Genomic DNA, 12719 nt, shown 5'->3' with positions numbered 1-12719 from the left:
CCGAAGTCAATCCAACTGAGCTGATGGGTGAAGATGCAAGCTTTATTTTGCCAAGAGTTGAATGGATCATATGCTAATACTTCAAAAATAAATGTAAAGTTCATAATAAGTTAAGATTTGAGTTATCAAGGGAATACTGACGGCAACTGAAAGCTCAAAAGCCTGACAAGTGTTTATTTCTTTCACAATGTCCATGGTAAAACCTATTTAATCAGTGAGTTTTTGGCCCAGATGTTGCACTCCCTCTGGCTCCTGGAGCTGCCTCAGCCCCTCCCTCTTACTTTGGCTCCGCCCCCGTTGCTATGGGGGTAGTCGCGGTGGCGCTGCCAATGAGCAGGCGCGATGCTGGGGGGTGGAGGCAGGAGGGAGAGAGGTGCTGCTCTCAACATGGTGGAAGTGATGCTGTTGAGACCGTGAGTCCGACATCGATCACCCGGCCGTCCCCACCTCCTTCTCTCCCCGCCTGCCTGACTCCCCGCCCCCCATCCGGCCCGCTCCTGAGGCAGGTGCCCTGCCGCCCCGGCTCGGGCCTCCTCTTCTCCCGGTTCCCTGTTCCCACCCCCCTCCCTTTCCCGGCCACAATGCTGCTCTCCCTCGTCGTCCACACTCACTCGCTCCGCTACTGGCTGCCGGCCGCTGTGATGATGGGTACGGCCCCGGTTTACCTTCTCACCTGGGCGGCCTGGCGCCTCCTCTCCATGCTGCTGCCCGCCCGCCTCTACCACATCATGGACGATCGGCTCTACACTATCTACCAGAGTGTTGTCCTCTTCTTCTTCGAGAGCTACACCGGGGTGGAGGTGAGACCTTTTACACAGAGACTGACTGACTGACGGGCGTGGGGGGCTGGGTAATCCACCTGCTTCAGCCCACTCGCTGCTTTCCTGGCTGCTCCAATACTGACATGTTTGTGTTTCAGCTCCCCCCGCCCCCTTGCCAGGGAGTGAAGTTGTAGCAAGTCTGCAGTGTATCTGACATTGGTCACAACGCCAGAATGTGGAGTGGCTTGCTCATCTAGTCTGTCTTTCATCTTCTCACCTCCCCCTTCCTTCCCTCCCCCCCACTTTCCTAAAGAGTACAGACTTACAGACTTTTTGCTGGATTATCGGCCCAAGACAACCATTGAAATCTTTTCATAGGGAACTTTGGGGGTAGGATGCTGGGGTGTTCGTAGTCCAACTGAATGCTGGCTTCCTGCAATATCCGTGTATCCTCAGTGGATAGCTGTCAGGCATGAGAAGTCCTGCCTCGAGTTCAACCAGTCTAGAATACTGAGGCTCTGACTGAAATCAGCTGATTTATCACAGGGCAAACGTGGCACCTTTTAGTTTGAGTCATTGCCACACTTTTTAAACACTAAGTAATTGATGGGCTCTCAAATGTAACTTTCACCTTGAATCATGAGATTTGACTGGAGTTTTGACATCATTCCCATCTTAGTGCCAATAATGTGTAAAAGATTTACCAGGGACTTTGCTGGCTGTTTTTTTGGTAGCATAGGAAATTAAGATAGCCCATGTGCTCTATTGAAGAATAACCATGTTGTACCATGGTGAATGTTCTGTTTCATTAACTGTGCAACATTCAACACTATTCCAATTCCATGAAGTAAACATCCAACAGAGAAGTAACTTTCTTGACCGTAGGGTTGATTCTTTCATTCCAGTCATATTCATTGAACCTGAGAATGGCAAAGCATTAAATGCCCTAAGCATTGAATTCTCAGATGTAGCTTACTTGTGATTTCACATGTGAGTTATGCATACATTATGTATAAATATCTGTCAGATTCTGTACTTAAGTTACACCATGTGATAGTTTGTGTACCAAGGAAAACTAGTCCTAAATGGATTGTTATTTCAGAATCACTAAGTGTATATTTGCATACCTCATCACTGAATCGGAATAATCTGTGCATTTGCAGCAGAAGTATATAATCTCATGACTTTGTGGGTGTTTTAAAAAGAATGGACTTGACATTTCAAGACAATTTTTTTCTGTAACATTTAGGAAGTTTTGGTCATATTTGTAATATACCAATCTATATTTGTGCAGAAGAGTTTGGAATCCACTTTAAATATTTAGCTGCTGACAACTCCACAGCCTACTTCAATACAATCTCTCTCAACCCCTGACTTGCTTCTGGCTTTTCCAATATCCAGTATTAGATGAGTAGAAATCTTCTCCACCTAACTTTATAAAATTTTTTGGGAAGATCAAAACCATTGTCTTTGATCCCTACTACAAATTCTGGACACCAGCCAGTGACTGTGTTCTCGTCACTGGCCACTGTCTGAAGTTAAGCAAGACTCTTCACAACTGTAGCATCCCATTTAATGAACTGAGTTTCAACCCCCATGTTACAGAGTCATAGTCTTTATGGCACAGCCCATTGGATCCATACCGGCGGATACTCTCCGCCACGAAGACCGCTTACTTTTGCATCTGAAATATCCCCTTTGCTGCTGAAACTCTCGTCAATGCTTTTGTTATCTCTAGACTCAACTATTCCTAGTAATCCTCCGACCCTCTAAACTTGAGCCCATCCAAAACTTTGCTGCCCAAGACTTGTACACCCATCGCCCCTGTTGTTCACTGCTCTAATTCTAGCCTCTGGATCCTCAGTTCCCATCACTCCACCAATGCCCTTAGCATTCCAGGAAGTGAAGCTATGGAACTCCTTCCCTAAATCTTCCTGCCTACATAATTCCCTCCTTTTAAGTTGCTCCTTAAAACTTACCTCTTTGACCAAATGTTTGATTACCTGTCCTGATGCCTCCATATGGCTCAGTGAGAGATTTTGACTGAGAATGCTACTGTGAAGCACATGACATTTTACTAGATTAGAGGTGATATATAAATCTAAATTGTTGCTGCTTGCTTTAGCTGCCAGAAATATACATTATTGTCTGTTGCATAAAAAATGACACTTGTAATTCTTAAAAATAAGAATTATACCTGACGTTTTTCTGCCTGGATGCCTTTTCCTATTCAGTTTGGTCTAGTTGATCCTTTGTTTGGTATAAAAGTGTCAGGAGTAAGGGACAAATTGGATTCTGGTAGTAATTCACCTTGTAAGATGTAACACATCGTGTTCCAGAAGTGTTGGTTTTGTGCTGGATATTCATGCAGCTAACACTTTCTTGCTTTTCAATTTCCCAAGAGAATAGTTAGTGAAGTTTGTAATTATTGTAAATTCACATTTTGTACTTAACACTGCACTTAACTGTTTTGTGTCCAGTAAGTCTGACTGGTATTTTGCCTAATTTTATAGTGTATTTTTCCACTTCCTGAAATTGAGCAGGTCATGTGGTGCAGTGTAGTGACAAAGCTTTTCTATTGAACAACTGGGCTTGTTATGCTTACCGAGATATTGAGTGCATAAAAGCGCACTCCACGTTATTGAATGCAATTTCTTACAGAAGCGGTCAGTTGTGTTGTGAGAGAAAAATACCTAGTTTCAAAAATCCCATAATAATGTAAGCTTTCAATTGCTTTAAGGCATTGTAAACAAATAATTTATGGCTTGCACAATACTGCACTGTTGCCCCTTGGAGATTTTGTCTTTTGTTCCTACCTTTTTTGTGATTGAATTTTTCCCTCCTATTCTGTTGTAAGTAGGAGTGGTTTTCCAGAGGGAACCATTGTTTTCAAGGGCTTCACCCAAGCGGCCATTTTTCATGTTTGAACCTAATCAGTAAATTTCAGCTGGCTACTTGAATGCAAATAGCTTTGCACATAAGATGTACCGTCTTCTTTCTCAGTAACTACGCATGCATTTCTAGCAGATGTCATTCAATAGCAATCACCTGCTCACTCCATCCTCGCAACAAGTGCAGGGAGCTTATGGACCTTGTCATAAGAGTAAGACCATCAGTTCAGCTGCCTCCTTTCTCTTCCCCACCAAGGAGCTGTCCTTGGTTTCTTCCTCATCTACATGCTGCTTCTTGGCAGCATTATTCAAAGACTTGGGGTTAGCTTTCACAGGTACGATTCTGATATCCAGTTCTACCTCCGGAGCACCTTTTCGACCTCAACCGCCATACCTTTGATCGGTGTTGTTAGATTGCTGATATTTGGATATACCAGAGTTTCTACTGGTTAAATGTTAGGAAGAACAGAGACATTATCATCAGCCCAGGCCATGAACTCTATGCTCATGCTGCTGACCCCACCTTCCTCAGCAGCTACTGCCTTGGAACTGTGGCATCCTATTCAACCTCTAGCTGAGCTTCTGACTCTATATCCTTGCTATCTCAAACCCACCTTCTTCAGCTTCTGTAACATTTCTGCGTCAGCCCATTTGCTCCTGAAACTCTCAGAAGCTCTGTCTTGTAACCTTCAGACTCCCTTGTTCCAAAGATCTCCTGACCAGCCGCTCTTCTCCATAAATTTCACCACATTTAAAATTCTACCCGTGTTCCATCGCATACAAAATCCTGCTCACCAATCTCCCCTTCTCTCACTGGCTCACATTGGCTTCTGGTGCCCCCTTCATTAGAAACTTAAAATCCTCATTCACGTATTCTAAATTCCTTTACAGCTTCACCTCTCCCTATCCCTCTAACTTGCTCCAGCCCTACAAACTTGCCCTCCTCTGAACTACACGTTCCTCTGATTTTGGCATCTTGTGCATCCTGCTTTCTTCATCCCATTTCAGCCTTCTTGGTCATATACTGGGGAGGGAAAATGGTGATTTTGCTTTCATTTTGATATCCACCCCCTTAATCCATTTTTCCTTGTAGTCCCCCGGGACATCCCATGTGCTGCACGCACTTGATTTTAAATCAGCTTAAATGCGTAGTGATGAAACAGCTGATCTATACCTCCCAGAAGAAGCAGGTGCATGTGAGCAAGATTTCCATTCAAGTCATGCACCTTCCAGACTTGGATATATATTGCCATTCCTTCGGAGATGAAGTTGTTCTCATGCCATGATGCAGCAACCACAAAAGAAATGACCTCCAGGCCCAGTGGTGCTCACCAGAGATGACTAACCTAGCAAATAGATGTGAAATGAAAAGCACATCTTACTCGCTCATGGTTTCTACACGTGATAACTCCAATAGTGCTAAATGACTATGCCCCTATATGCCTTTCATCATAGGCACATAATTTCTGTCAGTAACAGCTGCAACAATTTTGTGATTTGTTTCTCTGAGTATATTTCGGATCTCAAACCATCAGAAATAGAATTTACAGTGAGAGAATGCCAGCCACATAAAGTCAAAAATGCCTTTGGAAAGCAAACGCAAAATACTGCGGTTGGTGGAAACCTGAAACAAAAACAGAAAATGGTAGAAATGCTCAGGAGGTCTAGCAGCATGTAAGCAGAGAGAAACAATTAATGTTGCAGGCCTGTGATGTCACAGACCTGAAAGGTTAACTCTGTCTCTTTCTCCACAGATGCTGCCAGATCTGCTGAATATTTCCAATTTTGATGTCCTTTATTTTGAAAAGCAAGTAGAATTAAATAAGATTTAAAGTAACAGTATTTTCATTACTCTTTTTTCCCCATCAGCTATTTCCCAAACAATTTTTTGCCCTTTCTCCAAAGGGCTCAATTAGGATGAAAATTTTACCTTTGGGGAACTGGGGAGATATAATTCTTCCTACATCTAATATTGCTGTGTCTGTAAAGTGGTATAATTGTTGCCATTTCCATGGAACTGAACATAGACAGTTAACATTGTTCCTCATGTATAATATTTAATTGTGCTGCTATGAAATAGTACAGATGTGCAAACGTATCTGGAATTTAGGGGCGTGCAAACTGCTAGGCGTTTTCTGTATAGCAGTTATTGTAGAGTTGTGGACTTTGGATTTTCGAGAACTGCATTCCTCTGCCGCACCCCTAGCCAAGCTGTCCCAGTACAGCTCCAACACTGGCATCTACCCTGGAAAATTGCCCAGGTATGTCTGTACACAAGGAGCAGGGCAAGTCCAACGCAGTCAATTGCATCAGTAAAGTGATGGAAGGGGTCATCAACAGCGCTATCAAGTGGCACTTGCTTAGCAGTAACCTTCTCACTGATGCTTAGTTTGGGTTCTGCCAGGGCCTCTCAAGTCCTGACCTCATTACAGCCTTGGTTCAAACATGGACAAAAGAGCTGAACTGGTGAGGTGAGAGTGACTGCCCTTGAAATCAAGGCAGCATTTGACAAGGTGTGGCATCAAGGAGCCCTAGTAATACTGGCGTCAATGGGAATCAGGGGGAAAACTCTCTGCTGGTTGGAGGTCAATCATCCCAGTTCCAGCACATCACTGCTGGAGTTCCTCAGGGTAATGTCCGAGGCCCAATCATCTTCAGCTGCCTCATCATTGACCTCCCTTCCATCATAAGGTCAGAAGTGGGTATGCTTGCTGATGATTGCACAGTTCCAGCAACTCCTCCAATACTGAAGCAGTCCATGTCCAAATGCAGCAAGACCAGGATAATATCCAGGCTTTGGCTGACAAGTGGCAAATAACATTGGCACCACACAGTGCCAGGCAATGACCATCTCTGACAAGAGAGAATCTAACCATCGTCCCTTGACATTCAGTGGCATTACCATCGCTGAATTCCCCCACTATCAACATCTTGGGGGACCATTGACCAGAAACGGAACTGGACTAGCTGTATAAATACTGTGGCTACAAGAGCAGGTCAGAGGCTAGCAATCCTGCGGTGAGTAACTCACCTCCTAATTCCCCTAACCCTGCCCACCATCTACAAGGCACAAGTCAGGATGGAATACTCTACACTTGTCTCGATTAGTGCAGCTCCAACAAGGCTTATGAAGCTTGACACCATACAGGACAAAGAAGCCTGCTTGATAGGCACCCCATCCACAAACATTCACACCCTCCACCACTGACGCACAGTGGCAGCAGTGATGCATTGGCAAGATGCATTACAGGAACTCACCAAGGCTCCTTAGACAGCACCTTCCAAACCCACAGCCGCTACCATCTAGAAGAACAAGGGCAGCAAGCACATGGGAACACCACTGCATGGGAGTTCCCCTCACAGCCACTCATTAGCTTGACTTGCAAATGTATCACCGTTCCTTCACTGTCGCTGGGTCAAAATCCTGGAACTCCCTTTCTAACAGCACCATGGGTGTACCTACACCATGTGGACTGCAGCGGTTAAAGAAGGCAGCTCACCACCTTCTCAAGGGCAACTAGGGAGGGGCAATAAATGCTGGCATAGCCAGCGAAGCCCACGTCCTGTGAACAAATAAAAATAAGTTAAGGAAATTTAGGTCTGGTTAGTTTTTTGGGCTGCAACCTTCAAGCTCCCCAGCTTCGGATTTGGCGGTGGGGGGGTACCCCAGAGATGACCTGGAGAATCCATCTGGGAAGTTCCCAGATAAGGATTTGCATGGCAATTGCGCACTTCCTCTGGACAATCATGCTGCACTGGGAACTATCTGAAAATATGGTTTAAATCGCAAACTTCAGATGGTTCTGCCTGGATTATACCAATAGTTACCCAGCAAAAGTTAGAAGAATCTCTTCTAATTTCTGAGTAAAGATTGTAAAGACCCAGACTGATGTCGTCCGTCCGTCCGGCCCCCCCCCCCCCCACATCCCTCACCCTCCACAGCATTCCCCACCCATATGGCACTCCTCACCCAACACCCTCCACAATCACCCCCCTCCCCATGCCTGACCCCCTCCCCTGCCCTGAAATTCCAACCCCTCTCATCACCTGATGTCTGGCCCGCTCCACCTTCTGTCGATGTTCCCCACCCCAACCCATCCCCCAAATCCTTTTCACTTACCTTAAGCACTTACTTTCTCCCTGGCCTGAAATGGCCCCTGCCCATTTCAATGGGACCTTCAAACTTACCTGCTTTATTGCAGCTAGTGCTGTAAGAAAGGGACATATGTTATGACTCAGCAGTGGGTAAACGCTGAGTTGTTTAAACCCCAGAGGGAAACTTGAACAGTTGTCATAACCTATAGTTTAATTGGTGTGTTTGAGATGCAGCTGTAAATTCAGGAATTAAACCACCAAGCTCAAGAGGCCTTTTATATAAAACTAAATTAAATATTTAGTAATTTAGCAACAAATTAAACACATACACATGTCTACAAATTACTACCATAACTTTTAAACAAATCCCCAAATTAATCAATCCCAGGTAAATCTTCACCAAAGCAACAGTAACCCATAGACTTTAAACAGATACCAAGCAAAGCACATTTGACCGTACGAATTCAAAATGAGGTTCCTTTCAATTTGGTTCCTTTGCAGAATAGTTGTGGGCTTACAGGCTGGTTAGTTCTTAAATGCCTCCGACTCTCACACAAACTCTTCTGTTTATACCTAGCATCCCCTTTGAATGTGAATTTTCCATTGTATTATTAGGTTTTTAAAATTTTACCTCTCCTAACAATAATCCTTTCATTCCACCAATTTTATTAGCAATATAAATACATTGCTTGGCTTCTTCCAGCTAGGTGTAAGATTTTACCCATTCTTTTGAATGGTTTATTCAACAAGTGCAAACTACTTTACCTCTTAACTTCCTTACGCATATATAATTGACATTTCAAAACTGCTATATATCAAAGTACCCAGACTAGCTGGTTTTAATCCAGTTAAGATACACACGCAGACCCTACTACAATTCCAATTTAAAAATTTCCAATAATATTATACATGTTAATATCTCTTCATGACAGCGTGTCCTCCTTTAATTCTACAATGCTGGACTTTGGAGACAGCAAAACTGCCTGGATCTCACCCGGCCTGAGTTGGAAGGTCAGGCGAGGTTGGCATGGAAGAAATTTGGCATAGGCGAGTGGGCACAGAGCAACAATCTGACGCTGATTGCCACTCCGAGGAAGCTACATTGTTGCCGCAAGTACCTCGCAATAGGAAGATGATGAAATAAGATTTAAATGATTGCCAAATCACCCAAATGAATGCAGTACCCCAAATTAAACTCTCATCCTCTTTATGGGAGGAAATTACTCCAGCATTTGCAGAGTATAAATTTAAAATAAATATGGCACTCATTCACCTCAAATAAGCCCTCCATTTTCTAACTTCATGTTCACCTGAGAATCAATGTCCTGGAAATTGAACTACAAGAAGCCTTGCAGCTTACTAAGAATCCTCAGATTACAAGACCTTCTCCTGAACTATCTTTCCTTGAACTAAAAGCTCAACTCACCTAAGAAGCTACAAGCCTGCCATGAAAGAGAGACAAAGACAATTTATAATTGTATTATGCTTTTCTTCATCTCTATCTAATCTTTGTGAGCGTGATTGTGTATGTGAGGTGAGTGAGTGAGACATCATGTTTTTAAACCTCTTGGACAACTGTGGGATAATTATAACCTTTTTTAAAACTCTCAAAAAGCTTGCTGATGGAATTATTTAAATTGGGACAATAATTTGAATTGGGAGATGAAGAAAATACACATCTCATACAAAACACATTGTGGACTGTATGAAGACAAATATTCTCCCTGACACTTGCTTAATACAGAAAGGCACCAGCTAAATCTGGTAGCTGGGATCACCATTCCATTAGATGATTTTGTTTCTCCTTCGAGGTAGAAATAAATAACTGCTGCCAACTCCATTTACCATTTTGTTCTGATTTTTGATATTGCTGGTTTCTGAGATCACCCCGAACATCAGGGGCGAGCTGAAGGCAAAATGCCACAGACTTGGATGTAACTTTAGCTAATGCAAATTTATTCGGAGATAGATATTTAATGTTGGACATAAGAATATGGTGGAGATAAACCTTTTCAGTGGTTGGTGTTTTGATGTTTTTAGAAAATTGATTTAGCAACCAGTCTAGGCTGCTAGAAGTTGAGGAGGCTAAGCAAAGAAGTGTGTACATACAAATCTTTGCAAAAATGGTGAATTCATTTGAAGTGAATGAGTGACCTTTTTTGGTTTAAATGTACCTTCTGTTCATGCTGGAGTTCTTTTCTGAATAGAGGATGCGGTTGTCATTTCTTGTTGGGGGTGGGTGGAGGGTACTTCATTAAGTTGGGTGAATTGAAATCAATAATCACCAATCTTGTTGTCTTGTCACTTTCTTATTGAGGTGCAGCCATCCTAAATCAATTCACTTGTACATCTAATGTAACAGTGTATTAAAACAACATCTTGCTAGTTGAAGGTGCTTTCAATTCACTCAATAATTCTAACTCCAATGGAGATCTACCATTTTGGAATACTCTTGTGCAATTAAGTAGCTGTGCAGTGAATTCTTAAGATCAGCATTTAGAGTGTATTGAATGCAAATAAACAATATTTCATCAGCTAAGTGAAATCTGTGCTGACTGAACAGCAGTACTTCACCAGTGTGACTTTTAATTGCTTGGAACCCCTCCCTCTTTGTATCCAGGTGGTCTCAGCTCTTTTTTATTCATTCACAGGATGTGGGCTTTGCTGGCTGGGCCAGCATTTATTGCCCATCTCAAGTTGCCCTTGAGAAGGTGGTGGTGTGCTGCCTTCTCGAACCGCTGCAGTCCATGTGGTATAGGTACGGCCACAGTGCTGTTAGGAAGGGAGTTACAGGATTTTGATGCCTGAGAGTCATTAAGTTCAAGCTGCTGCTCTACACACCTATGAATTTTCAGAAGTAGGAAGGAGCATGACATCTGTTTTGTAATATTGAAAATCAATTCAACTGAATGTAATTTTACTCATTCTTTATAACTATAAAGCACTTGAAATTAATAGCACACAATTCTTCCCCTATAAACAAATATTTAAAGAAATGGGGCTCAATCTGTATATTTAAAGGAAGACCTCCCACTCCCTTTCTGCAGCTTAGGTTAATGGCAGGACCTGATGGGAGGGGAGCAACATAATGTCCACTGAAGGCCCGGCTATTATTTTAACTGGCTCCACCCATCCATCACCTATCAGGGCTACGTTGCTATGTTCATGATGAGTGAGATAGAATTTATCAGCTATTGAAAGGCCTTGATCCAGTCTTAAGGAGAAATTGCCCAATTCTATTCCATTCTACTTATGTCAGGTTTTGAATCATGTGCACTAGACTATATATGTTGTGGTGATGCTTTACCACAACTAAGTGTGAAGGTTGCATTCTTCCTTCTGATGTACTTCCATTTGTGTATGTGCATAGGAACTGCTTAAATTGGTTTCAGCTCTCTCCTCTAGCACCGGCCTTTCCTCACAACCCCACCACCAACTCTGCCCCTGTCAAATTGGCAGTTCTTCCGATATTTTTGAATTAATTTCAGGGTTTTCATTGATCTTGTTTCTTTTTTATTGGGAATGTATTCTGGTGCTTTTTTTTAAGCATTATACCAATATGGGAAAATGTCCTATTGGTGCTTTATACAGTTAGCCATAACCTCCTTTTGAAATTGATATGTGGGCCACTTATCCTAACCTATTTGTCTAGCTATTTTACTTCACTGCATTGTGACATTGCCAATATTGCATAAATTGGTTGCCTCATAGAATGGATATTAAAATAATTAAATAAATGATTTGAAATTTTATTTAAACTTGTCCCCTCATGTGACTGTGTCACATGAGATGGAACATGTTTTTATTTTCGTAGAAACTTATTTATTTATTTTAAAACTTTAGGAAACCTCATCCCGCTCATGGCTGAGGTTTCCTACAAAACGTGACAGCCACTTACGCCTGCCAACCTTAAGGTTAGAAGTGCAGCATTACTAATTACATGAATTGCTTTCTTAATGGCCTTAATAGGCCATTTATATCGGCGGGTGCACGCCCACCAAACAAAACATCGTGAGACAGCATGATGACGTCGGGACGCATGCCCAACGTCATTGCATGACATTTTACACGTCGGCGTGATGGCCCCCCCGCATGCCGACTGAAAATTCTGCCTCTAATGTACCCTTCATTGTGTATTTGAATTTAACAAGTTTTAGTATTGATGTTGCAGCCTTAGCCTTGTGATTCAGTTTTAAATTATACGTTTTATTACTAAATGGCATTTACCATCAACTTTCCATTTTATTAATGGACTTGGTTTGTGGGTGACATTTGCCTTAGAGCTACTGTGCCATTGGACAAAGGTATTTGTGATATTTGTTTCCAGAGAATAGATAAAATACTGCATTTTTATTCTGTTGGTGCAGACTAAAATTGCAAATATTGCAAATCTTGGTGAAGGCTGGTTTGTTTATTTCCAGAAACTTGGTTTATTACAACTTGCAGTCATTTCTGATGCTGTGTTTAATTTAAATTTCCTGTTTGGCAAAAAGTATGAAATTGATTTCATATGCACAAATCTCATCAAATACATTTATTATGTTTGAAAGCGGGCAAAGGGATAAACCTAACAACTTAGCCCAATTCCGTTGGTGGGGAAACTTTGAGAATTATTTGGGATAAAATTAATTAGCACTTAGAAAAGTATGGGTTGATAAATGAAAGTGAGCATAGATTTGGTAACTGCAATAATAAAAACAGAAAATGCCATAAGTTCTCGGGGTGGCTGTATCTGTGAAGAGAGAAATTGAGTTAAAGTTTGCAAAGTTTTTATTTAAGATTTCTTGCATCCACAGTATTTAGTTTTTATATTTGTTACAGGGGCCGAAATATATTTTTCTCAAAGGCTCTTATTGATATTTTCTCGAGAGTTACTTTTTGGTTTTCAGGGGCTCCTGGAAGGTACAGCAGATTGAAAGATTTAAATTAGAAACCGAACTGTCCTTGAAGCAGGAATTTGCAAACTTGCTCT

At 42.2% G+C, this 12719-nt stretch overlaps 1 protein-coding gene across 2 annotated transcripts in view; it reads left to right on the top strand.

Moving 5' to 3' along the window:
* The first annotated feature begins 327 nt into the window (after nucleotides 1-327).
* The window catches only part of agpat5 (1-acylglycerol-3-phosphate O-acyltransferase 5 (lysophosphatidic acid acyltransferase, epsilon)), a 143807-nt gene continuing 131415 nt past the window's right edge, over nucleotides 328-12719 (top strand). For both annotated transcript variants that reach the window (XM_041187790.1, XM_041187791.1), the window contains exon 1: nucleotides 328-800. In XM_041187790.1, the coding sequence (XP_041043724.1) occupies nucleotides 330-800 (471 nt within the window). In that variant the 5' untranslated portion in view covers nucleotides 328-329. The remainder of the gene's footprint in view (nucleotides 801-12719) is intronic.

This window comes from Carcharodon carcharias, chromosome 5 (genome assembly GCF_017639515.1).
Source record: "Carcharodon carcharias isolate sCarCar2 chromosome 5, sCarCar2.pri, whole genome shotgun sequence".
In the NCBI taxonomy this organism is placed as follows: domain Eukaryota; kingdom Metazoa; phylum Chordata; class Chondrichthyes; order Lamniformes; family Lamnidae; genus Carcharodon; species Carcharodon carcharias.
This window is presented reverse-complemented; position numbering and strand designations above follow the sequence as displayed.